The sequence below is a fragment of the Marmota monax genome, unplaced genomic scaffold, assembly GCF_021218885.2.
Source record: "Marmota monax isolate L192 unplaced genomic scaffold, Marmota_monax_Labrador192_F-V1.1 WCK01_AAM20220418_F8-fsc00059, whole genome shotgun sequence".
In the NCBI taxonomy this organism is placed as follows: domain Eukaryota; kingdom Metazoa; phylum Chordata; class Mammalia; order Rodentia; family Sciuridae; genus Marmota; species Marmota monax.
The window spans coordinates 1,240,602-1,266,360 of NW_026693595.1; the positions used below are offsets into that span (position 1 = coordinate 1,240,602).

General features: G+C 38.4%; 1 protein-coding gene across 3 annotated transcripts in view; it reads right to left on the reverse strand.

The window, feature by feature from the left end:
* The window catches only part of Pcsk5 (proprotein convertase subtilisin/kexin type 5), a 449,712-nt gene that overhangs the window by 349,102 nt on the left and 74,851 nt on the right, over positions 1-25,759 (reverse strand). For all 3 annotated transcript variants that reach the window (XM_046459433.2, XM_046459431.2, XM_046459435.2), the window contains exon 3: positions 6,931-7,044. In XM_046459433.2, the coding sequence (XP_046315389.1) occupies positions 6,931-7,044 (114 nt within the window). The remainder of the gene's footprint in view (positions 1-6,930; positions 7,045-25,759) is intronic.

Below are 25,759 nucleotides of genomic sequence, written 5' to 3' on the forward strand. Positions count from 1 at the left end.
TTAGACTCAATATCTATTACAACTGGCCATGTGGAACTAGAGGTTCAAGTAGAAATGACCTTCCAGAAATCATCGATCCACATTCCTCATTTTGTTAAATAACCCACAGATGAGAGAAGTCAAATACCTTTCTGGAGGTTGCAAAACTCCTTGGTAGCAAATAATACTACACCAAAACCACTAAGTTCCTACCAGTACATCACTTTGCAAACTAGCTGGAGTCTGTCTGTTCTCACAGGCCTCTTGCTTGCACCAGAATGTGGCACATGGTTGCAGATTTCCACCATGTTGCATTTTCAATTAAAACAGCTAAATGAGGTGTCTTAAAAAAATGATTTCCAAGCTGCCAGGACAATAATGCCACAAACTCCACCAGATTTTATTAGAGTCAAATGACATTATAAATCATTAGGAAAATGTGTGCCAACCCCAGAAACAGCAATGCCTCAAACTCTTGGAGTACTGAACACCATCCAGTTGGCTGAGAAAGAACCATAGGGTTTTAAAATCATTTTTTGCAATTACTATCCTAGCTAGTTCATCGTTTTTGGCAGATATGCTCCACATACATAAATGAACTCAGCTAACTTTCACTCTGCTGATCGACAAATAAGATTTTTTTCCCCCTCAGTAAAACCACCCAGAGAGCTTTCATAAAATCTGAGGTAGTGCATCAAAAAAATGAGTCCATTTGTTACGGTCTGCTTTGAAACTATGCATATTAAATAGGCCACCCAATATTCATCACAGAAATTCGAATGCTAGGAGGGAGAGTGAAGAGTACCACTTAACTATCAGAGAGTCAAATGACAATATTTCAAAGTATTTCTTTGCCCCCCCCTCTTCAAATTTTATTTTTTAAGATACATGTGAAACTACATATTTATAGAGTACCATGTTCTGTTTTGATTCATCCTCACACATCTATCATTTCTTTGTGATGAAAACATTCCAGATCCTTTCTTCTAGCTTTTTGGAAATATAGAGTACATTATCCTTAGCTACAGCCACTCTACTGTGCAACAGAACACCAAAAATTCTTTTTCCTGCCTAACTATAACTTAGTACTCACTGATCAACCTTTCTCTTTCCCTTCTTCCCCATTTTTTTTTTCTTTTGAGTTGAATTTGCCTTCCATGAAATAGAAAAAAAAAAAGAGTTATTTACTATGGGCTTCTCCAAAATCATTATTAGTTCTAAACTATTAGATAAGAAATATTGTATAATGCTACACCAGTTTCTTTGAGCAATGAAATATTTTTATGACTAAAGAAATAAAAGAGCTTTTCTATTAAACTTACATTTTCTTTTTTTTTTTTTTTTAAACTTACATTTTCATTCCAGTTTCTTTTCCAAGTTGTCTTCTTAGGACTGTTCATCAATAGCCCAACTAATGGATTCTGTATAAGAATGTCTTTTGTGATAATTTAAAAAATGTAACACTATTTTCAATTGGTTAACCCATCCTACAAAGAGAAGCATCCCTCCAACAAGAACTCTCCTACAATGTGAAAAAATTCATCATGTGTGATGACTCAGGAGAGGGAAAAGGGACACTATTAGAATAGGGATCCCAGGGGATTCTAATTATATGGATAATGCTCCATTCCTGACCTGAATGGCATGTGTGGTGTTCTTTAAACTTTGTATGTCTTAAATACTTTATTATAATTTTTAAATATCATACTCCCTGACCTTGCTCACTTGACATTCCTAGTTCTATGAGGAAGAGTCTTCCTTAACCTTGACATCTCTAGAGTCAAACTGAATTTTCTTTAAAAAGTGGTCCATTGCATCATCTAGGTTCCATTAAAACCAACTAGTTCTACTACAATGCATTCCCAAAGACTGGGCCAAATCCTTCTGACATTTCCTGTCAAATATCTCTTGTCTCTGGAGCGGCTTGAAAGAATACATAAGCCAAGGGTATTTTCAATCAGTGCAAGAAAAGTGAAAACATCTCCTCATATTAAAGCTGCCAGCTTCCCAAATAGAAAATGTTATGAGCAAGAAAAAGATATAAGACCAAGAAAAAGTTAAATTGACCAAATGTTCCATAAGTTTAAAAGCTCTTCTTCTCCCAATTGATAATTGGGAGATAGGAGCATACTGTGCTCACATAACCTTGTGTTTAAAATGTGGCACAGCAGTGGATTTTCAAAGGGGTTCCTGGACCCCAGCATTGGCTCAAGGGGAACTTGTTAGAAATGCAGAGTATAGACTCAGTGCTGGGGGTAAGATGAGGGTGGATAGTAATCTATTTTAAGAAGCTCTCCAGGTGATTCTGATGCCTGGAGTTCAAAAACCACAGATGTAGAAGTTAGAATCCAAGGTCTCTAAATACAGAGTGAACGAGTTTGAACACCAGGGTATGCCCTTGGTGTGATCTTGGGCAGGTAACTTAACTTTAATATGCTTTAATGTCCTCATCTATAAAATGAAGACAGTAATTCCTGACTCACTGGACACTGGTAGTAAGACACAACATGATGGAGTCTGGCAACACACCTCACACATACTGAGCACTCATTAAATGTGAGCACTTATTTTTTTCTACTATGGAGGTGATCACAGATTTGCTCATCCATTTATGAAATTAGCATTTATTGAATATTTGCCATATACTGACATTAAAATCACCCACACAGTTCTGATGAAATTCTATACCAAAACAGAAAGAACCAACCTGCAAACAAAAACTACAGCCAATGCCCAAACACCAGTAGCTGGAAGTAGGCACATGATTCTGGGAAAAGATTTGGGGGAAAAGCTGCTTGACTATCAAGCTTTCTCTGAGGCTTTACCTACTCCTTCTCTGCTTTACGGATCTCAGGAGGCATGAATCACTTGTCTTTTGAAACCCCCAGTGCTGGTGTCTTGCCTGACAAAGGACAGATGAGGAAGTAGCTTATAGGCACAAGAATAAATGAGTTGTACTTCTAGGACAGGGCCCTCTAACTCCTGGAGCACCATATGCCAGGGCAGAGGAACAATTACACAGCCATCATGTCTATAACAAACTCTCATAATGTACATTTCCCTGAATATATTACCCAAACCTCAAGGCTGCACATAATGGTTTTGCACACCGGTTTCCAAGGGCAGGTGTTATACGGGCAAAGCTTTTAAATTAATTAAAAGAGACACTCAAGTACTCTTCATGCCATTCCTTAATCTCCATTCCCCTGTGATAAATACAGAAAGACAGGAACAGGCCCAGGCTCATGAGTTGGAGGCAGGACCCTATGGACGCTCGCCAAGTAGCCCTCAGAAATTGCAGCAGGTCCCAGGGCTCAGAGAAAGGAAGAAGGAGGAAAGGAAAACTATGGCTCAGCTATGTCACTAATGTGTCACCAAAGAATGCTCCAAAGATGACCACTGGTCATGGGCTCTCACACATCTTTGACTAGTAGCAATTAAAAGAACAAATAAAAACATAACAGATGGGCTGGTGTGATGGTGCATACCTGTAAACCCAGCTACTCACAAGGCTGAAGCAGGAGGATTGCAAGTTTAAAGTCAATTTGGGCAATTTACTCAGATCCTGTCTCAAAATAAAATTTTTTAAAAAGTCTAGGGGTGTAGCTCAGTAACAGAGCACTTGTCTAGCATAAGCAAAGCCCTGGGTTCCATCTCTAGTACCCCCCTGACAAAAACCCAGCATGTATTTCAGTGAAGACATCGAAAGATAACAATAACCGCAATTATGATTTATTGAGGGTATCCTAGCGTCAGGCAATGTGCTAAAGGTTTCTCATGTAAATTTTCATTTTGCTGTGGTAGCCAGCATCTAAGAGGGCTTCTTCCTTCCTTGTATACATACCCTTGTGTAGTCCCCTTTCACACTAAGCTATACCCCTGGCCATTATTTTTTCTTTTTTTAAATTTTGGGACAGAGACTCACTAAGGTGCCTGTGCTGGCCTTGAGCTCATGATTCTCCTGCCTCAGCATCTCAAGTAACTGGAATCAGAGACATACACCACCATATCTAGCCCCATTCCTTTTTGTTAAGGGAAAATTAATCATTTAATGGAAATCTTAAAGGTCCTTTGATTGTCCTCAAGACACTGTATTCATCTTTTATGGTGCCTACGATTCTGCCTTATATTTTAGTAACTTCATTGTGGATAGAGTAGAAGTTCCTGATGGGCAGGACTAATGTCTGCGTCACAGGGCTAGTACACAGTAGAAAAGGCATAGGATGCTGTGTCATCCAGCAGACTTTGGCATCAATGTCCCTGCTCTGGCATCTCAGCTCTACCACTTCCAGATCAGGAGATATTAGGTAAGTTACATAAACCTCATGAGCCTTAGATTTCCCATTCTTGTAACAGGGCCAATATTAATGCACGAATTTGCTTGCATTAATTAATTGCATTTCTAGGCAATGTACTAAGCACATAAGCACATAAGGTGCTTAGTACATTGCCTAGAACATAATAAGTGTCCAGTATTTGTTATCTATTTGAATTATTATATTCAAATAGGCATTGAAAAACATCCAATATTTTAAACAACTCAGTGAAAGCTCTTCTCTCATCCTTTCCACATGTCAAAAGAGATGTTCCAATGAAACTCTGGGAGGCAGACACTGGAACCTTTTAGTCACCAGGCTAACCAAGGCACTACGTCTTGGCCAGGGCTGCTCCTAGAGTTCAGCCTGCCCTGCTAACATAATGAAGGGGATCTAGAATAGGTACCAGCAATCCCACCATCCAGGGGGCACATGCAGACAGCAACCGAAGTAAGGAAGGTCTCCCTCATCCTGGTCATATAAACAGGTGCAGAGGAACCTCAGCCTCCAACTTATTTCCTAATACCACTGCATTCTTATTATTTTGTCAGTGCAGACAAAGCTCCTTAGCTCCTGACAACACTTGCTCTAAGCCTTCCCGTGTGGTTCACTTCTCTTTGGTTAGAGCAAATAAGCTGTCATGTGTTTTATCATCTCCTCAGGTGACTCCTATCAAATGATGTCTCAATTCCCACCTCCCTTTGAACTTACCTTTATGACTCCTTTCTCTTCCCCCCTTAGACATGATAGAGCTTTCTGTATAAAACTGTTTGGAGTCTAAAATAGTTCCACAACTTTCCACTTTCTTCTAAGACCAGGAAAAGGGTATTTGAGAAAAATACCAGTCACATTCCCCCACCTCAAAATAAGCACAAACACCCAGCATTGCAAGGGTTGTTAGGTTTTCGGGGGGCATATAAAGAAGGATCAAAACGTAGAGCCTGACCTCAAAGGACCCCTGTGATCTAGCAGAAGCGATTGAAAACCAGTAGTAGTAAGCAGAATACAAAGTGCCAAGTGACGAATTCCCAGAGGAGCGGGAATGGATGGCCCATTACCCCAAGGAAGGGAAAATGATGACAGATGAGGACATAGGGAGATCTGGGGAAGGAGTTGGTCTTGGGTGTGGTCTCGAAAAGGTGGGAGGATCCTGACCCAAGGAGGTGGGGAAGGGCAGGGAGAGCACCATGGGGAAGAAGGAATGGAAGGCCAGAATCCAGGAAAGCATGAGGTAGGAAAGGAAAATGCTATTTCAGGTCCATTCATCAATTTGGAGACATTTTGTACAGAATGAGGGATAGGGTTTATTAAAAAAAAAAAAAAAGTGGAAAATACTCTGCAATGTTTAGCAATATATATATTTTCAAGAGAAAAGTAAAAAGTAGAGGGCTTTTTATAGATTACGGAACAACTTGATGACATTTGAATTTGATGATTAAGTAATAGGCTGGGCATGGCAGCGCATGCCTATAATCCCAATGTCTCAGGAGGCTGAGACAAGAGGATCTCGAGTTTGAATTCAGCCTCAGCAATTTAATGAGACATTATCTCAAAGTAAAAAATAAAAAGGGCTGGGGATGTAGCTCAGTGGTAAAGTCCCCCTGGGTTCAATCCCGAGTGCTAATAATAATAATAATAATAATAATGAAATGCATTTAAACCCATTTCTTAATAATTATGAAGCTAAAAACTCTTAAGACTAGATAAGTATATACTATTCAAAGGCAGCAATGTGAAGCATGTTAAGCAAGTTTCCCTCAGGGAAACTTTTTTTACTTAAACCACTGAACTAGTTACAAGTCAAACACTTTCCAAAGGCTGAATCTTTTCTCTGATATGTGGATACTAACCCTCACAATAAAGGGAGCAGGAACAGAAGTTCAGTGGATTAGACATGGGGAATGAAGGGAAAGGAGAGGGGATAAGAATAGGAAAGACAGTGGAAAGAATATGATATAACTTTTAAATGTACATATATGAATATGCCATAGCGAATCTTACCATTGTGTCCATCAACAAGACTGGGGTTCTAATTAGAATAAGATATATTCCATGCTTCTATCATTATATCATAATGGATTCTACTGTCATATACAACTAAAAAGAAGCAAAAAAATTAAAAAAAAACCAAAAAACTCTTTCCAACTATCTTTTCTCAAGGTCGAGTTTTAAATACTAGTACCTATAGGGATAGAACACACATTAAATGATATTAAGCAAGGATTCTTGATAGCAGAGTCATTTCAGTGATTTCCAAGCACCAGTAGCCATTAACCACACTGGTTTCAAGGAGGACTAAATCTGTTTAAGAAATGAACACAATTATAGATAGGTACTAAGGTACCTTAGAATTTTTCTGTCCTCAGGTCCAAACAGAAACTCACTACATAAATGGTACTTTCAAACACAATTTCTATGAATTGGAAATCTCTTCTATTTCTCCTTAAAGCAAGGGTTAAGTTCAAAAAAAGATTCAGAAAACATCCTATGCCATTAACCAATCTCATATGGTGAGTCTTAAAACAGGAATAAGCCCCTGATCACTATTTCTTTGTTTGCCCAATGCCAAGAGATTTTCCCCATACAACACAAAACTGGATGACATGGCCCCAGGCCAGACTTCCTTAGGGCTTACCATATACCACATGCTTGGCCATTTGGGATCATTGAAATAGGTAGACTGGGCACGGCTGAGGTCATAGTCCCTCTTTGTTCGTTTTTTCACGACTTGTTGTTGAATCCACTCCACCTGCCAAGAAGAAGGGCATTTGGTGAGTTCAGGTAACCTTGCAGTTAGCAAAACAGAAGTGACAGGCTGAGGCATTTCCTGTCTACAGTCAATGATGTCAAGGTCACAGGCTTCATCATGGCAACTAGATTCCTGCGTCCAAGAGCACAACAATTCCCCACAAACCCAGCTCTTATTCATTTTTAATGCAAGCAGGCATTTTAGTCTTTTATAGACAGATCATTTAAAAATCTCAAAAAGAAGCCAGACGTCTAACTTTTTCAGAAAGCACATTACTCACAATGAAATGACAGTGTTAACTTTTTTTTGGGGGGAAGGGGTACTGGGGATTGAATTCAGGGGCACTTAACCACTGAGCCCCATCCCCAGCCCCATTTTTTTATTTTATTTATAGGCAGGATCTCACTGAGTTGCTTACTGCCTCGCCATTGCTGAAGCTGGCTTTCAACTCAAAATCCTCCTGCCTCAGCCTCCTGAGTTCCTGAGATTATAGGCATGTGCCTGTTTAACTTTTTGAAGGTATTTTTCCATTATTAACTTTATACTGAGTTGGCAAACTTTTTCTATAAAGGTTCAAATACTAAATATTCTACGCTTTGCAGGTCATATGGTCTCTAATGCCACTGTAGTACTGTAGATAAGACACAAAGGAATTGGACTGTGTTCCAGTAAAATTTTACATACAAAACCAAGTTGAACTTCTCCTATATAAGTATAGGTCACATGTCTCTGACCTATACTGATATCAAATTTTTAAATTTGAGATCATACATAAAATTTTAAATATCCTGGGCAGGAATGGGTAGAAAATGTGGAATGAACTTAACAAAATCATGGGATGTGCATAAATAAATGTACCAAAGGGAATTTCATGTATATATGAAATATATGACCTTTGTGTATTTATAAAGAATCAATCAGAAATAAATAAATAAATGAGCGAAATGAAGATCAGTAAAGTAGAGGAAAGAGAGTATGAGGAGGAAGGAGAGGACAGACAAAGTGGGGGAATGGGAGACTGGAATCAAATTCCATTCATACATGCTTTTCTCAAAATGAACCCAAATACGATGCTCTTGAGAAAAAAAAAAAAGTCCTGGAACCAAATGCCCCAAGATCACACATTTAAAAAACAAAAAAACAGCCTTCAGTAACACAGTGTGGTGGAAAATCACTATTTGGGGAATTAGAAAAACAAACCCTAGTCTTAACTCTAGCAGAAACACGATTTCCTGAATGATAAGCTCCTAGCCAGTTCTAAAATTCAAACCTGCTACATTTGAGAAAAGTCTTAATATTTAGCCATAACTTTTGTTTAAGTAAATTAACAGGGGAATGTGTTTAATACAGGATATATAATCTATTTGTAGTGGTATATATTTGGGAGTATATTTAAAAACAAGTCCTCATTATGACAATACAAGAGTAAGCACCACATAGATTCAAAGGAACACCTCAGATGCAGTATAAGCCCTGGTGGAATTCCTCAATTTGTTATTAAATGTTCCTTTGTATTATCTCTTCTACTGATAGCTGACTTAGTCACAGTGCTCTAAAATATTCTATTCATCCATTTATCCTTCCTCTCCACAAGGAATTCAAAATTGAGGGAGAGGAGGCTTTGTAATCAACAGCTGTAATTCCACATTCACCCATCCAGGAAAGATTTCAAAACATCTCTTGATTGGAAGGATTGCTCAATGTTATGGTTTCAATATAACGTATCCCCCAAAAGGTCATGTGTGAAACAATGTAAGAAAGTTCAGAGATTAAATGATTAGATTATGAGACTTGGAACCTAATTAGGGGATTAATCCATTTGATGGACTCATCATTTGAAAGGATTACTCTAGAGGGTGGTAATTCTAGGTAGGTAGGGTGTGGCTGGAGGAAGTAGGTCACTAGGGACATGCTGCCCTCCCCCTCTCCCTCTCCTTCCCCACTCCCTTGAGTGGAGCAGCCTTCCTCTGCAGTTCCCTTCCACCATAATGGCTGCCTTGGAGCCAGCTGCCTATGGACTGAATTCTCTGAAATGATGATAAAAAATAAATCCTTCCTGCTTTAAGTTGTTTTTGTCAGATGTTTTGGTCATAGCAACACAAAGCTGACTAATATGCTAGAGAAGAAGAATTACTAAGGTGTCCTTCTTGTGTGTGTGTGTGTGTGTGTGTGTGTGTGTGTTTAAGTGTTTTATTTTTATTCACTAGTTTAGTTAACAACATGTCAGAAAGTCCTTTTTATGGGGGGGCGGGTAGTTGCTGTCAGCCTTTAAGGCAAAAATAAATAAGAGAAACTACAAGAAGACAAAACTAGATTAATAGATTGAAAGATTTCACTGCATAAAAGTTAAAAAAAAAAAATGTGTATGTGAAAGAAACATCCTGTGCAAAAGCCAAAAAAGTGAAGAAAATATTTGTACCATAAAAGGCGTATGTTCATAATATGTAAAAATTACTCATAAATTAATAAGGAAAGCAGCTTACTTCTGAACCTGATTGTTGGGACACTTTTTCCCTGTCTCATGAACAATTAAAAAACATCTTCTTTTTTTTTTTTTTTTTTTTTTTTTGAGGTGATGGTGGTGCTGGCAGTTGAACCCAGGGCCTTGTACATGCTGGGCAAGCACTCTACTAGTGAGCTACATCTCTTAAACAGTTTTGATCTTTAGATTTCTCTGTGAAAGAGTCTCTTATAATTCATTGACTCTCAACAATGACACCTAGGAGTTCTGAAGAAATACTGATGTGCCAGGGGCAGTGGTGCATGCCTTCAATCATAGCAGCTAGGGAGGCTGAGACAGGAGGGTTGAAAGTTCAAAGCCAGCCTCAGCAAGTTAGGCTTTATGCAATTTAGCAAGACTCTGTCTCAAAATAAAATATAAAAAGGACTGGGGATGTGCCTCAGTGGTTAAGCGCCCCTGGGTCCCATCCCCATTTAAGGTATCCTTAAAGCAGAGCAGCAAGTAGGAGAATTCATATACATAATCTATTTCCAGGAAACATTTTTAACCTCTTCATTTCAAACAATCTTTCTATAATAATTCATTCATTTAATAAGCATTACTTGCCAGGCACAGTACTGGGAATATAGAAATGAGTATGAATTGCCTTTTCCTTTGAAGGACTCGCAATTTGACCAGGGAAATTTAGCAAGTATTTCACCTTTTCCATTTCATAAAACCATAATTATTTCCATAAATGACATCTGACATAGACCCTATCACTGCACTACTTAAACCATTTATGACAAGCTCAACTGTTCAACTTATGTTTGCAACCCTTATATTATGGTCTGTAAGTCTCCTCCTGATAAGATTGAGCCAATTCACAGTTGCATTTGGGTAAAAGATGTCTGCAGATCTGTCTGGATATAACTATTTTCAAAACTAATGTTATATTAGCAATGACCTTTTCCAATGGAGCCTTCATAAATTCCACACTGCCAACCTATATGTGTCCACAAACCAGAAAGTATCAAACCTCCCCTAGTGTGGACTCAGTAAAGGAACACTTAGAAATCATGACAGTGTATATTGGGGTGGGGGTAGATAATTGCTTCTAGACTGACACTGTAAGTATGCACTTCTCCCCCAGCTCATACACAAACAGACAAATGGGATAAGTATGAGAAAACCCAGTGACAGCCATTTTCCTAGACAAACTATAGGTACTAAAATAGAACAAAATATCTTACCAAAGGGCATCTCTTCTGTAATTTTACCAAACAAAAATGCTTAGTTACAGGGTTTAGTGGCTAGAAGGTGACACAGCAACTTGGCATCTGGATTTGACTTCAAGTCACTCTGTCTGATCACAGGGCTGCAGTACTCCAAAAAAAGTACAGTGGCTTTTTTTCTTTTTCTTTTTCCTTTTTTTTTTTTTTTAAGAGTCAAATACCATGTATTTTTGTCTTGGTGCTTTATGGGTATGTCTACAGCTGTATATTTTTTGGAGAATGGGAAAAGTACCTCTTGGATCAGAAGGTTTCTATGACTGGAAAGACCATATTTATATTTTAAACTATTATCCATATGTCTATCCTTGAGCTCTTTAAGCAAAACTCAGAGGTAATGCATTATACAGATTTTATTTCTTGCCAAGAACTTCATTGCAAAGAAAAGACCTTTAAAATTCATTTCCATACAACTATGGTCAGCCCAGGAGAAGGAACAATCATGCACTTTCCTTCACTGGTTTAACTTCCAGAAGTTCCATTTCTCGCACATTAAGAAACCACAGTCTACCCAGACTGTGAAAACATAGGACTTCTGAAATCACATCTCTCCTCCATTAATTTCAACATGCGCATGCTACGAGGTTTTAAAGACATGCCTATGTTATTCCCGCAGCACTCCCCCCACCTCCCAGGTCCAAGTGGACACTGAGGATATACTGCTCAGGATTCTTTCTCTAAGGATGGCCTCTCCAATTTGACAAGCAAAACACATTCATTCATAATTGTGGTAAGCCTGCCCCCTCAATCTGAGCTGAACTCGTGTTACATTATTTTAGAATTTACCAACTTGGTAATATTATACATGGGGCAGGTAATCTATGAGCAACAAGAGAAAAACAAGATGTTATCATATGAATATATGTTTTCCCAATATAAATGGGAAACAAATTATGGCATCAACATAAAAAAAACATCATATACTGAGGAGGAGGAAATCAATTCTTTAAATATTAAGATATATTGAGGTTAATGATTAAAATTTACTGGCAGCAAGTGTGTGTGTGTGTGTATGTATATGGAATAAAAATGGACTTAAAACATATATGAAGATAGTATGTAATAATGGTGATACCCTAAAACAATGAGGAAAAACAAATCACTAAATAAAGTGTGGTGTTAGAACAACCAATGGGGGAAAAATAAAGTTGAAGCAAATCTCACATCTCAATCAAGACCCATTACATAGGGATCAAAGATGTAAATATAAAAAGCTAACATATAAAAACATAAAAATACCATAAGAATTAGGGGAGGTTTTCTAAAATAATGTTAAAACTGGAATAGGTTTGTTTATGTAAGCATAATATAAATTTAAAAGGTTTTTAAGAAAAATTGACAAGTTGACATAGAAAAGAATGTATTTGCATGGCCAAAACTCAAAAGTATGTTAAAAGACATACAGAAAAGTTTATAACTCCTACCATGAACAAAAGTCCATCCACTTAATATACCAAAAAGAAAAAAAATCTATAATCAATAAGAGAACAAATCAACAAGAAAATAGAAAAAGTTTAGAAGTACAAAAATTTCAGGAAAGGTAAATCAAGTTAAAAATGTGCCCAATATCTTACATGTTTCTATAGTCTAAATGGTCTATGTTCCCCTCCAAAGGTGATAGTTTGGGGAGGTAGTAGATCTTTAAGAGTTGGACCTAGTGGGAAGTCCATTGAGGGTATTATCTGGAAACAGACCACAGGACCCTATTCTCTCTCTGCAATTCCTGTGTGAATTTTCCACTTTCTCCTACATGTGCCCTTATATGCCACCATCTGCCACTCGCACCAGAGGGCAAACCAATAAGGCCCAAAGATCTTGGACTTCAAACCTCTAAAGCTGTGTACTAAATAAACCTCCCTTCCTTTGTAAATAGTCTGTGCCAGATATTTTGTTATAGTGACAAAAAGCTGACTAATATATGTATTAAAACAAAAGCAAACTACCAAACCAAGATGCCACTTTTCGCCTTTCAGGTAGAAACAAACTAAAGGTTGATAACATACTACTAGTGATAGCACTGAAAAACTGTCATGCTCACATAATGGTGAGGAGACTATAAATCTGTACAACTCTGTGGAAAATAACTGGATAATACCTATGAAAACAACAAAGGAGCTAATTTCGAGTTTTATGAGTTTATCCTGCATATGTATTTGCACTATACAAAGTCATTTATGGAAGCACTGCTAGTTCGAAACTAAAAACTGAAAATAACCTAAATATATAGAGACAGAAATTAATTAAACAAACAATGACACATAAAATAGTCCATTATGTATTAATAATGGAGTCGGAATTTGGGGAACTCTGTTCCCTTAGATTTCACATCCTATGTGATCCTATATGATATCTGTGAGCCTCTTTTTTCTGTAAAACAAGAGGAGATGGACTAAATATACCCTCCAGTTTCTTTTTGCTAGCTTTGAAATTTTGCCTACATAGTCCTATTCTCTGGTTTGACTGGGAACAAAAAGTTTATTCAAAGCCATAGAGAGATGAGGTTGATGCTCCAGCTGATACATGACCTGAAATCATTCTGTGAAGATGTAAGATTTAGTGTTTAGAAAGGAGACAAGTGAATTATATTACCACTTAGTGATCTGAATGAAGCAGTTGCCAGGAAACAAAATAGTTTCTGCATTTTCTATCTTTTTTATCATCTTTGACATTAGGAAAATGAACATGAAAATATTTCTTCTCTGTTTCCTTCTCTGATTCTGAAAACAAAATAGAGCTGTCTCGATTAGAAGAAAAGAAATGTATGAGTTCAGTGCACAGTGGGAATTTTTGTGCCATGGAAAAGGACTGATGAAGACATTTTATTATTGACATGCAGCTCCTAAGCCCTAAAATCAGAAGGCAACATATCCCAGACGTTCTCTAAAACTCTGGTAAACCGTCAGAATTAACCAGTGAAAAAAATTTTTTTTTAATTTTCTAGGGAAAGTATATGTTTAAACATTCAATTTTTCTCCAACTAGTAACTTGTAACTAATAAGTTACTAAATATTGACATTATGTTGTCAGTCTTTTTAAAGAAAAAAATAGCTACTTATGAACAAAATAACACATTATGTTTTATTTGATGGGAGACTTGATTTGCTTGGAACAGACATTTTGAACCTATTTAATAACTGCAAACACCATGGGTTGATATTATAGAACACATCTGGTCAAGAATACAGGGAATCATATACTTTTTGAAAGATCATTTAGAAGGAAGTTGTGAAATAAATACTGCATGTACCCTTGGAACATTGTTATGGATGACAATATAGGCCAAACTGAAAAACTCAACTCTACCATAAAGTTTTATATTTAGTAGGCCTTCTCTGAGAGCCAAAGTTTAAAAATGTGTTATCAATTTAGTCTTGCTATATGTAAATGGAAAAACTCAAAACATTACTGTTATTACATTATAGTCAACTTCAGAGAATTAAGATCACACTTCTCCCCTTAAACAACTTAACTATTATTTATACACTTCTGAAAGTTTATTCTTCAGTTTTTGCCTGGTTGTTTGTTGTTTTGTTTTTCCACTTCTAAAATGATGTGCAAAATGGAAAAATAGTTAAATAGAATTAATGCAGGAAAATGTTTTCCCCATCCCCTTTTTGTTTACTCCAAAAATATTTATTAGCTGGCTACTATGTGGCAGGTATTGTTCAGGCTGCTAAAGAATGCCAGTGGAAAAACAAACAATTTCCTGCCCTAAGTAACACAGTTTCCATTCTAAAGGAAATCAGAGCATAAACATGTAAATAAATGAAATATTATATAATAGACTTTCAGAGTGATAAATAATCCCAAAAGTAAGTAATGTGAATAGGTAGAGAGTGATCAAGGACTCTTAGGTAAGCCAGGCAAAACCTTTTATAGTAAGGAACTTGTTAAATAAAGATCTCAAAGAAAATGTCAAAAGCACTGTGGCTAGCTAATGCAAAAGATCTAAAATGATTGTGTATCTGTGTATTTTTGTCTGTAGCTGATCTGTGAGCCAGAGACCCCTATAGCAATCCCCCAGGTGTACTGACATTATACTTCGCCCTCTAGTGGATAAAGAAAAAGTCCACACAGATGTCATGGAAGCCCACTTCCAGCCATCTCATCAACCAGCTCTGGACTCCTGAGTACCTGGAATATAATCTAGAAAGGGCCACACATTCAGAATGAATATGTCCCCACAATTGTTCCAACTCCTCAAATGACAGAGACAAATTCAGATGAAAGAGGAATGAAGCAAGACCTTCTAAAACATAAGGCCCAAGAGACCCCCTTGACCAATGGTAGGGGTGGTACCCGTGTGATATGAATCAGGATAAGCGGGTTTAGAGGGGCAGGCTTTGGTACACATCACATCCTTTCAATTATGTAATAAAAATCATAGGTGCCATGAATGTCATCTAAAAAGCAGAGAAATAAAATGATCACTAGGATAGAGAGGGTCCCAAGCATGAGACATTCCAACATAAGGCATAAAATGCAATTCAGTCTATCAGCAAGTGTAGAAGACATAGTTCCTGTATCCTTTGATCTTGGACCTCAGCACCTCCGAAACGCTATGAAAAAGGGAAACAATACCCTCAATGAACTAATCTTACAAAACCATAAACATTAAACTAGGTTTTGTATCCATCATTAGATGAATCTTACAAAACAGTATAGGCTTTTAAAAGCAAAGTAGTTTTTTTCTGGCACTATATCTAAAATATCCAGTGTTTGTTCTTTATATATGCCATAACAGCACGATGCTCTTTGTATCCAGAGGAGTCTAGTTGGGCTAGTCTACACCACAGATGGGCAGTGCACAGCCCAAAGTCTTGGGAGAGCACCCCAACCACTAGCTAGCTTGGCCACTTTCAGAAAGTCCCATAAAACTCTTGGTAGTCTATATCTACACTTGTAAAATGGCATTATCATTAAGGGGGTGAGGTCAAATGTGCTATACAAATGTGCTATACAAAGGCTCATATAGTATTTAGTACTCAGTATTTTATTTGATTACTTCTCTACTTCCTTTATGGGAAAGAAACCAGATTTTAGTGTCCATAGTACCAGAAGCAATGGTTGGCAATAGGCCCTCAATAAGTAGGTATAGATGAATGTATGTTTTTACATTATATTAATCCATTTGCTTGGTATCAATGTCTGTTTAGTTTTTAAAATAAACATAACAGGACATTTTAATTAGGAAGGGGTACATAAAATAGGAGTCAGAAGTCTAGGCTCAGTGTTAAATTATAATAGGATATTTTGTATTTCCACAACAGAGAGTAGCACAAGAATGTTTATATTACTAGCAATTAACAACATGTAGAATTATTAATAAAAGATATGTTCTTTCCACCTATGATTCCATGTTTTTAATATATCATCGACCCCTTACCCATGTTCAACCCCTGCTTGAAACCAACGCCTAGGCAGATTTTTGTTGTTTAAGTTACAGTCATTTCCTCAACCTTACCAGCCTAAATTTCAGAAGTAATGAAAAAGAGTGTCTACAATTAAAATGAATAAAAACAGACAAAAGTAAAGTGGGGGTTGATATGGGCCAAGAACGAGGAATATTCCTGTAGACACTGACAGTCATGTCATAAAGTAAAGGGGCAAAGGGCTGAATAATGTCAATCTAGTGATGCTTCCCTCAAGACTAATGGAAGACATGGCCAGCACTGGAGTAGTCAATGGCTGTCTACAATCAAAGCACACAGCAGAAGAAATATTAATTTAAAATCAATTACCAAAGAGCAAGGAAATGACGGGAAATCAACTTTTAAAGCTAAACGGAAAGAGGTGTCAGGCTGAGAAGAAAAAATTTGGACATATTTCATTAACACTTGAATATTAAATATTTTAAGCCTTGAATTTTAATATTGTAATATTAAATATTAATATTTAATAAAAATATATTAATATTATAATATAACAATATAAATTTTTAATAAAATATTAAATATTTTAAAACATTTCAGACTTTGTCTCTGCTGGCCACTAGTAACAATACCCATAAGCAGTTTTCTCCCAATTTGCAAGGAAGATTTTTTTTTTAAATCTTTCTAGGAAAGATAATTTCAAAAGAATTCCAGTTAATTTTCTTATTAATCTTGTCACTTCCTAAACTTCCTTAAAAATCTACTGAAAGCAGGTCATTTATTTTATGTTTGTCTCAAGTATGTTTGTCTTTGGAGACAGTTTAATTTGTCCTTTGGAGAAAAAAATACCTCCTTTATTCCTACTCATGACAAGATGCTTTTCAGTGGGTTAAGAGAGAGGGGGCGAGGAGGAGAAGCTGGAGGTGGGGGGAGAAGAAGGAGAAGGAGGAAGAGGAGGAGGAGAGAAAAGAGGAGGAATGAAAGAAGGAAAAGATGTGAGCGCATGCCAGAACCTGAAGCAAGTCTGGGGTATTAACAGAAAAAGCTAGTGATGTAAACTCATTAAATACTTGTGGAATGGCAAGATTATATCCAGAGATTCTTCCATTTTCTATCTTGCATTTCAGGGTTTTTTAAATTTTAAACCTCAGGACAATTAATTTAAGAAATGAGAACAAATTTGAAAACAATTTTGATTGCACAGTATTTAAAGGAGATGGAATTCTAAAGTACCTAAAACTAATTCTACTGTCTGAGTGCCACCTGGGGTTAAGTTCACAGGTTTGATTAAATGCAATCTCTTAACGCAGGGACTGAGTGGAGGCAGCACATAACTCCTTCAGCTCCACTCTGGAATGAAGATTATCACTGCATTAGACACAGTGGCATGACTTCATTCTACATATATTTATGTCTTTTGAAATAATCATCCTCTAAGCAATTTGAAAGGTAAGGCAAAGTAACTAATAAAATCCATTCAACACTTGAAGTAAATATAAGTTACATCTTATTCTGCCCTTACCATGTCAGAAGTTGTAGAAAAATGCAAGAACAACAATTTTACCCTAACACAAAGCATTGGTTTTTTTGGTTCTCTTTGACCAATCCTGCAACTCTGTGCATAAATCATTCAAGATATTCCCAGATCTGTATTTGTAAAAATTGGATGCCCTCAAGTTGTATATCAAGAGAATACAAAGAGGAGCATTATTTGGTACAGAGTGGAGAAACTGTTCCATTCAGCTGAGATTAATATAAAAAGAGGCAAAATGTTGGCACAGGAAAGAGCAGTTATTCTCATTATTTCTCCAAGCAGAGAACAGGGTGATCTGTTAAATATCGAAAAGTATGTCAGCATTTCGCAACAACATACCTCCTAATTCCGTAGACATAAACGATGATCATGAGAGTTACATTCATGAGAGAAACACTCTTCACCTGTGAATAATTCAGCTCCACTGCACTTATTGTCTTATTTTCCTAGCTATTTAAACACAATTGGCAATAGCTTTTGTTTCTAAATTCTATGGAACTTACTGCTATAATTTTGATCACAGTAGAAAAATTGAAGAGGGATGGTTTGAGCATGTCCTTTCAGAACAGCATAACTTCACTTTTTAATTTTGTCCACTATTTCTTTTCTCTCTTTCAGAATGAGAGACATTCTAAATACACTTGGTAGCTTCGGTTTTTTAAATCTTTCTAGTATCGTTAAACCTTGTCGTTGTCAGGATTGAAAATCTTGGAAATCAAGAAACTACCCATTGTTATATTGGCAAGCTCTTGCTCAATGAATCCAATGGGGCTGCATTAAAGCCAATTTTTTTTTTCCTGCTGCAATAAGATAAATATGCAACTTTTAGGGGGATGTATAAAACCAGCTCAAGTGCTCCAGGTTCCCATGAAGCCAATCCTCATTTTTAAACCTTAAAATGTGCTCAAAATCCATAAACAAACAAGTAGTCTTAAGTCATTGAAAAGGAACAGATGGAAAGGAAAACTGATGGGGCCCCAATTAGCAAAAAGAAAGAGACAGGCCAGCCTTGGGGAAGGTGTCTGATGCCAGTGTCCCCTGTACTTTTCTTCGTGAACTCTAACCTTCTATTGGCAGGGAGAGCAGGGCTGTTTTGTAACCAAAAATACTGGGATTGCGGCAGCTCTTAAACACTATCATCACTCTTTGAAATATTTAGCAAACAGCTACTTTGGTCAAGGGTGGGGGAGAAGCATGCCTTTCAGTTTCAGGGAAAAGTACTGTCCAAAATCTTGGGCAAACGGGAAAAGGGTTGGCATATTTTTCCCCTAAATCCAGTTGCCTGAGGCAAACCCAATGTTTTCTCAATTGGAGTGCTACTCCTTCACCTCAGAAACCACGGTTGAGGTGGTGCTTGACAAAACTTGCAGGGCAGAGAGCATGAAACTGCACACATGGGCTTGATCAATGAGTGCGCCTGCTCCAGCTCCCGCCAGCCCCGCGGGAGGGCCAGCAGTGCCCCAGCTCCCAGCTTCCTGGAGGTCTCCTTGTGTGTTGCAAAGTGCCAAGTCACTTCACTGGGCCTGCCGCTCCCTGAATGTGTAATCCATACCCACCACAGTCAATTACAGGAGCCCGGGGGGCTGTGGCTCCAGGAAAGAGAGAGAAAACACATTTTCATCACTGTCATCAAACCTGACACTTTCTCAGTCTGAAGACCCAGAAGCTGCAACATTTCCACCATCAAGCCTCTTTCCTTCATGCTGTGTGTTTTGGATGGCTTACCCTGGAGTCTGTTGTGTCAATGTTCATAAAAATGCGGTGTGTTTACTATACCCCTGGGGAAGCGAGGGTGTCACCAATTCTCTCCATCCCCACCCCACGCCCAGAGTGTTCCACCCTGGCACATTCTGAGCCTCAGCACTAGACTGAGAGCTGGCCTTGACCATAGTTCCCAGCAACCCTACTGAGCCTTGGCGACCCGAGAAAGGACCACGGAAATTCTAGCACCTGCTGGGCACGTTCCACAGACACTTTCTTTGGTATTATATTTAGTAGTTCAGAATGAGACTGAAGGAAATCAGAGGATGAAAACTTAGACTACAGGATAGAGGGCATCTGAGGATTATGCCCAGATCTCGCGGCCATCCAGGAAGTCAGGGTCGCTTCTGTGAGTTTCACCAGCCCCCCCTGCCCCCCACCTCCTGGCAAAGGCAGCCATGGTGTGGCTTGCCCAGAGCAGGGAACTCATAAAGTTTTAGAGAATTTGTGGTGTCATTAACTACTCTTTTAGAAAAAGAATAATTGGTAATCCAGTCATTTTTCAGCCCCTATACATGTAAGGCAAAGGGTTTTTTTAAAAAAAAAAAAGACACACAAAAAAGTACAAGATTTCCCCAGACTCTGGAAAAGGGAGAAAATTATACTTCTACCTATTCCTTCCTTAACACCATCAAACTCTCAGACAAAAGAATCATCCTGTTACCAATGGGGAAACTGAGGCACAGCGGAATTAAGGAGCTTGATCAGATCACACAAGGGAAGGAATCTGAAACAAGAAGTCTGAAAGAGTCAACCCATGCCCAGGTTATTTTCTACAGCCCAGACTGGCTCCTTTCTGAAATATCTTTCCACTGATAGCGTGGGTGAGGGGAACATCTTTCTCTCCCTTTAGTCATTGTAATATTTCTGTGTCTGGAGATTAGTTAGAGCTGATCAAACATTCCACTGGAAACTCTATGGGCAAAAGATGAGAGAAGGAAGAAGAAAATGGGGCACAAAAGGACATACAGTGGGGCTTTTATATCCATGCTTGCAACTTTGGGGGATCCTCAGTTGCTCACTGGAAGCATTTTTAAATGGCTCATAAGACTCATTTAGTCTGCAAATGACAGAAGAGTTGTCTGATGAGTGGAGAATAAAAACTTGAAACAGGCAAAAGAATTGTTAGGCACAGTCTTGGCAGCAATGACAGAAATCCTTTTTTCCTCAAGGGCACCTTCTGAGTTGTAATTTAAGAGCACTCTTAAAGTTCAAGGCCTGAAAATTTTCCAAATTAAAAACCAAAATAAAACAAAAAACTAGTAACTAAAACCTTTGGTTTCCCAGCTGCTCTGAACTAGACTGAATTGACAAGATGAGGCAAAGATAGACCTGATGGTTGCTGAATAAGGGTTGGATTCTAGAGTCCAAGGAACCTGTTGTTGAGAATTCTTGTTCATCCACAGCGGGGTGACCGCGTGCCTGGTGCTTAACCTCTGTTTGTAAAATGGGCACGATAACAGAATCTGAAGACTGAATGAGCGGGTTCACACCAATCCTTAGCACAGTTCCGGGCACAGCAGTACCTACTTTGCCACCACATGATGAGTTGGTGTGCCAATGTATGCCCATGAAGAAGTTTACTTCTTTTACTAGGCCAAGAGCTACAGATCTGAGTTCAGACTCAATTGACCAAAGTGTGACAATGAAGGTAGAAATTTTATAAAGATACTGAAATTCAGGAGGTCTATGCTGGTCCTTCTTGGCTTTCAATTTTCTTAGGTAGGAGCTTAGCAACAGAGCCAGGTTAGTGATTTGACCCCAGAAAAGGGTCCTCTAAGGCAGAGGATTGGGGTCAAGCAGCAAGCCTCTTCTGAACCACCTTCTTTCCACCCTCCTTGGTAGGCCATCTTTTGAAGGAAATGTCCTGCTTCAAACAAGAGAAGACAGCCTCAAAGCTTCTGAGATCCAATGTGGTTAGAAAAATTCTGTTTTTTAGGCCTGCTTTTTGTCTAGCACAAGGACAATCTGAATTAACCTCTGAGAATGGGCCTCCAGATCACAAAAAATAAAAATTATAGTTATATTATGTTTTTCTTTTTTTCTTTTTCTTTTTTCTTTTGATTCTGGGGATGGAACCCAGGGGAACTTAACCACTGAGCCACATTACTAGCCTTTTTTAATATTCTACTTAGAGACAGGGTCTTACTGAGTTGCTCAGGGCCTCGCTAAATTGCTGAGGCTGGCTTTGAACTCAGAATCCTCCTGCCTCAGCCTCCCGCGCCACTGGGATCACAGGCGTGTGCCATCACACCCGGCTCATTGTTTGTTTTTGGAAAATAAACTTTTCAACTATTTTTTTCTTATGGAGTAACTAGCAGTGGCCCTAGGATGAAGACCAGAACCAAGGAAAGCTGTGCTGATGCAGAACTCCTGAGGGCAGGCCGTGATGCTCCCCCACTGAACTGGATTTCTAGGTTTTCTGCAGAGCAAATCCAGTAAACACAAACACCCTGGAGTTTAGAGTCATGATTAGAAAAACAAGTAGGCTACACGCATACTGATGTCTACAATAAAGTAAATAAGTACTGGTAGTCTGTGAGATGGATCAGATCTGACCCTTTTAAACATTTCCACAGCCATCACCCTTACTTAGACCTTCATTTTTTTCTTTTTTTGTATCTTGACAAATGAAACCCCTAATAATCCTCTGACTTCTGTAAAGTTTGAACCTCATTTATTTCATCTTCCAAGCTTCTGCCAGAGGGCCCCCATATATAAATTCTTTGATCCTAGCACACGCTTAGTGTCCTTCTAAGGCGCTTTCAGACCACCCTCAGCTTTTCTCTGCTACAACCATTATTAAAAGCATTTTAACTATTGACTTGTCAGGCTTCTTCATGAAGCATATGCCCCTAGAAGGAAGAGGTGTCTGTGTCCTTGGCATTTGGTAAATTGTCTAGCTGACAACAGATGTCCAATATGTGTTTGCTGAGTCAATCAATTTACCTGTTTATATATGAAGAATGGAACAGGACCCTCTGAAATCTAAGACTGGCATTCAAAGCCTTGCATCAGCTGGCCTAGCTCCTGGGACTGGTCTTTCACAACACTTGTTTGATACAGTTGTTTCTTACTAAGCTTTCAAATCAATTTGATTCAATACACATTTATTTAGCACCTATTAGGTGCCAGACACTGGTAGTCACTGGTGTTGTGACAGTGAATCTACCAACATACTTCTGACTTCTTGGGTCAAGGAAAACAATTTAGTTAATTGTTGGCATTAACTAAAAGGCTAGTCCTTCCCTGGAGGTGCTAATGGCTCAGTAAGGGAGTTACAATAATATATTAAAGGGCATATCTTAGAAACAGAGGACTGCCCTTCATTCTTTCTTGCTCTATAATGTTTTATGAGGCAACCTTTTAAAAGTTTCAGCATGCTCTTATCACTACAATGAATTGTCCAAAGTTGGTTAACAATACAGAAAATTAGAACCCAACCCTTATCTAAAGTTCTGTTCAGGAAAGCTGTACATCCAAAGTGCATCAACAGCTGTTGATGCAGGCTCTCAAAGGGAAAAAAAAAAAATCATCCTGTATTTGCAGTAAGAAGCAGAAGAAAATGGATTAGCTCTTTACCCTTGGAGACTTTATTTACTAAGGCTACATGTGACCCAAGCTAAAAGGATCAAAAGCCATGCAGAGGCAGAACTAATGTTCCTTTGTGTTGAAGATTTAACTTGCAGTGATGAATGGTTTTCATAATACAGGTCGTGGTAGAAATCGGTTGCACAGAACTAGATGGTTTTAGATTTAATTCTAGGAAGCAACACATACTATGTGACCCTGCCAAAGTGACTGGACTTACCTGATTACTTGATTCCTTATTTCATTGTGAGCAAAAGTGCAGGGCACATAATAGGTGTTTGGTAGAAAACAGCTCTTTTCCAGTGTCACCACCATTCTTGCCACAAAATTGTCACATTTGGATGCTCCTTGATTTACAATGGGATTACGTCCCAATAAACCTATCTTAAATTGAAATATCATAAAAGAAAATGCATTTAATATGCACTGTTTTGGTCTGGATGTGAGGTGTCTCTGGAAAGCTCACATGTAAGACAATGCAAGAAAGTTTAGAGGAGAAATGATTGGGTTATAACCTTAGCCTAATTAGTGAGTTAATCCCTAATGGGATTAAGTGAAGTGGTAGGGTGTGGCTGGTGGGGGGGGGAATTGGGGTATGGCTTGGGGTTTATATTTATCTGGAAAGTGGAGTTTCTCTTTCTGCTTCCTGATCTCATGTAAGCTGTTTCCCTCTGCCACACACTCCACCATGATGTTCAGTCTCACCTCAAGCCCCAAGGAATGGAGCCAGCCTTCCATGGACTAAGACCTCTGAAACTGTGAGCCCTAAAATAAACTTTTCTCCCCTTAACAGTTGTTCTGATCCTTGAGTCATAGCAGAGAAAAGGCTAATACCCGCACAACCTCCTGAAGAGTCTAGCTCAACATCACAGTATGGGGTATCTGTAGCTTCCCCTGGTGATTATGTAGGTGACTGGGAGCTGTGGCTCACTGATGCCCAGCACAGAGAAAGAACAATACTGCATATTGCTAGATCCGGAAGAGATCAAAATTTAAAATTATAAGTATGATTCCTACTGAATGTGTATCACTATTGCACCATTGTAAATTCAAAAACCTTATAAGAGGAACCATTGTAAGTCAGGTACCATTGATATGTTGATTGACAGGGCAAGGGACACACACTTGGAGTTAAAACAAGGGTAAGCTCACCTGCAATTAATTAAATTTACTAAAATCTGTAAAACCACTAAAAGTATGTTCACTTCTATAGTAAGAAGAAAGATATTTTTCAAGAGCACATTCCCATGAGGTTAGAATGATGAGTTGACCTCTCCTAGGCAATGTACCCAATAAATAATCCATTTGTAAGTAAGTCTTTAAAAATCATTATTGGGAAACATTGTAGGTGACAACGATGAAGTCATTTTGCACTTTTGAGCTACAGTACACTCTTCAGAATATAATTAATTCGTGAGAATTTTTGTCACCCAATTGCCATTGTAAGAAATCTCTGATACAATCTATGAAGATTGCCTATTGGAAGGGCTTCTGGAGAGATGGCTCCTTTCTGTGACATACCTACAGGGAGACACAAGGGCTTAAGGCCAAGAGAGGCCAACACAGCAGCAGCGCAGGGTAAACACCCTGATGGCAGGATCCTTAATTCTATATTTGTACATCTTACAGGATCTTTCCTTCAATCTCTTCCACCTGTCTCTATTGTACCCTCAATAGCTCATACGCTGGAGTCCACTTCTGATTCCAAACTACGTAACTGCTAGTGACCGGTGGTCCTCAGGTAGCAGCTACAGAGTTTGGGATATCATTCTTTCCAAGCATTTTCTCTCTCTCTCTCTCTCTCTCTCTCTCTCTCTCTCTCTCTCTCTCTCTCTCTCTCTCTCACTTGTTCTTTATATATATACATGTCAGTAGAGTGTATTTTAACATATTTTACATATATGGAGTATAACATTCTAATTGGGATGCTATTCTTGTGGTTGTACATGATGTGGGGTTTCACTGGTGGTATTTTCATACATGTTCATAGGCAAGTTATGCCTTCTCTTTTATTCTGGAATTGACAACTAAAAAAACAAACAATTGGCTTTCTTTATTCATTAGTCTTCACTCCATAAACCTAAGAGGAAATAACCTTACTTTTAAAAAAGTCACTAATAAGCATGCATGATAGTTAATTTTATGTGTCAACTTGACTAGACTACACAGTGTCCAGATTAAACATGACCTCTGGGTTAAATTGTGAGGGTGTTTCTGGATAAGATTAGCATCCAAACTCATGCGCTCAGGAAAGAGGATTTTCCTTTCCAATGTGAGTTGGTACCATTCAATTTACTGATGACCTGAAAAAGGCAAAAAGCAGAAGGAAGATTTCCTCCTTTCCCTGCCTGTCTGAGCTGGAATGTTGGGCTTCTACCCTCACACTGGAACTCATACCAGTGGCTTCCCTGGTTCTCAGACCTATGGTCTTGGAATGGAATTACACCATCAACTTTCCCGAGTCTCCAACTTGTAGAAGGCAGATCATAGGACTTCCTGGCTTCCACAACAGAGAGCCATTTCCTTGCAATCTCTCTGTCTTTCTCCCAGCTTCCTCTGATTACACACACACACACACACACACACACACACACACACACACACACAGGGTGCCAATAGGAGATATCTATCTCCCATTGGTCCTGTTTCTCTGGACAACCATGGCTACCTGTTATCAACAACTAACAATGGCCTGTGGTCTACCTCTATTGGCAGGCTCTTTTCT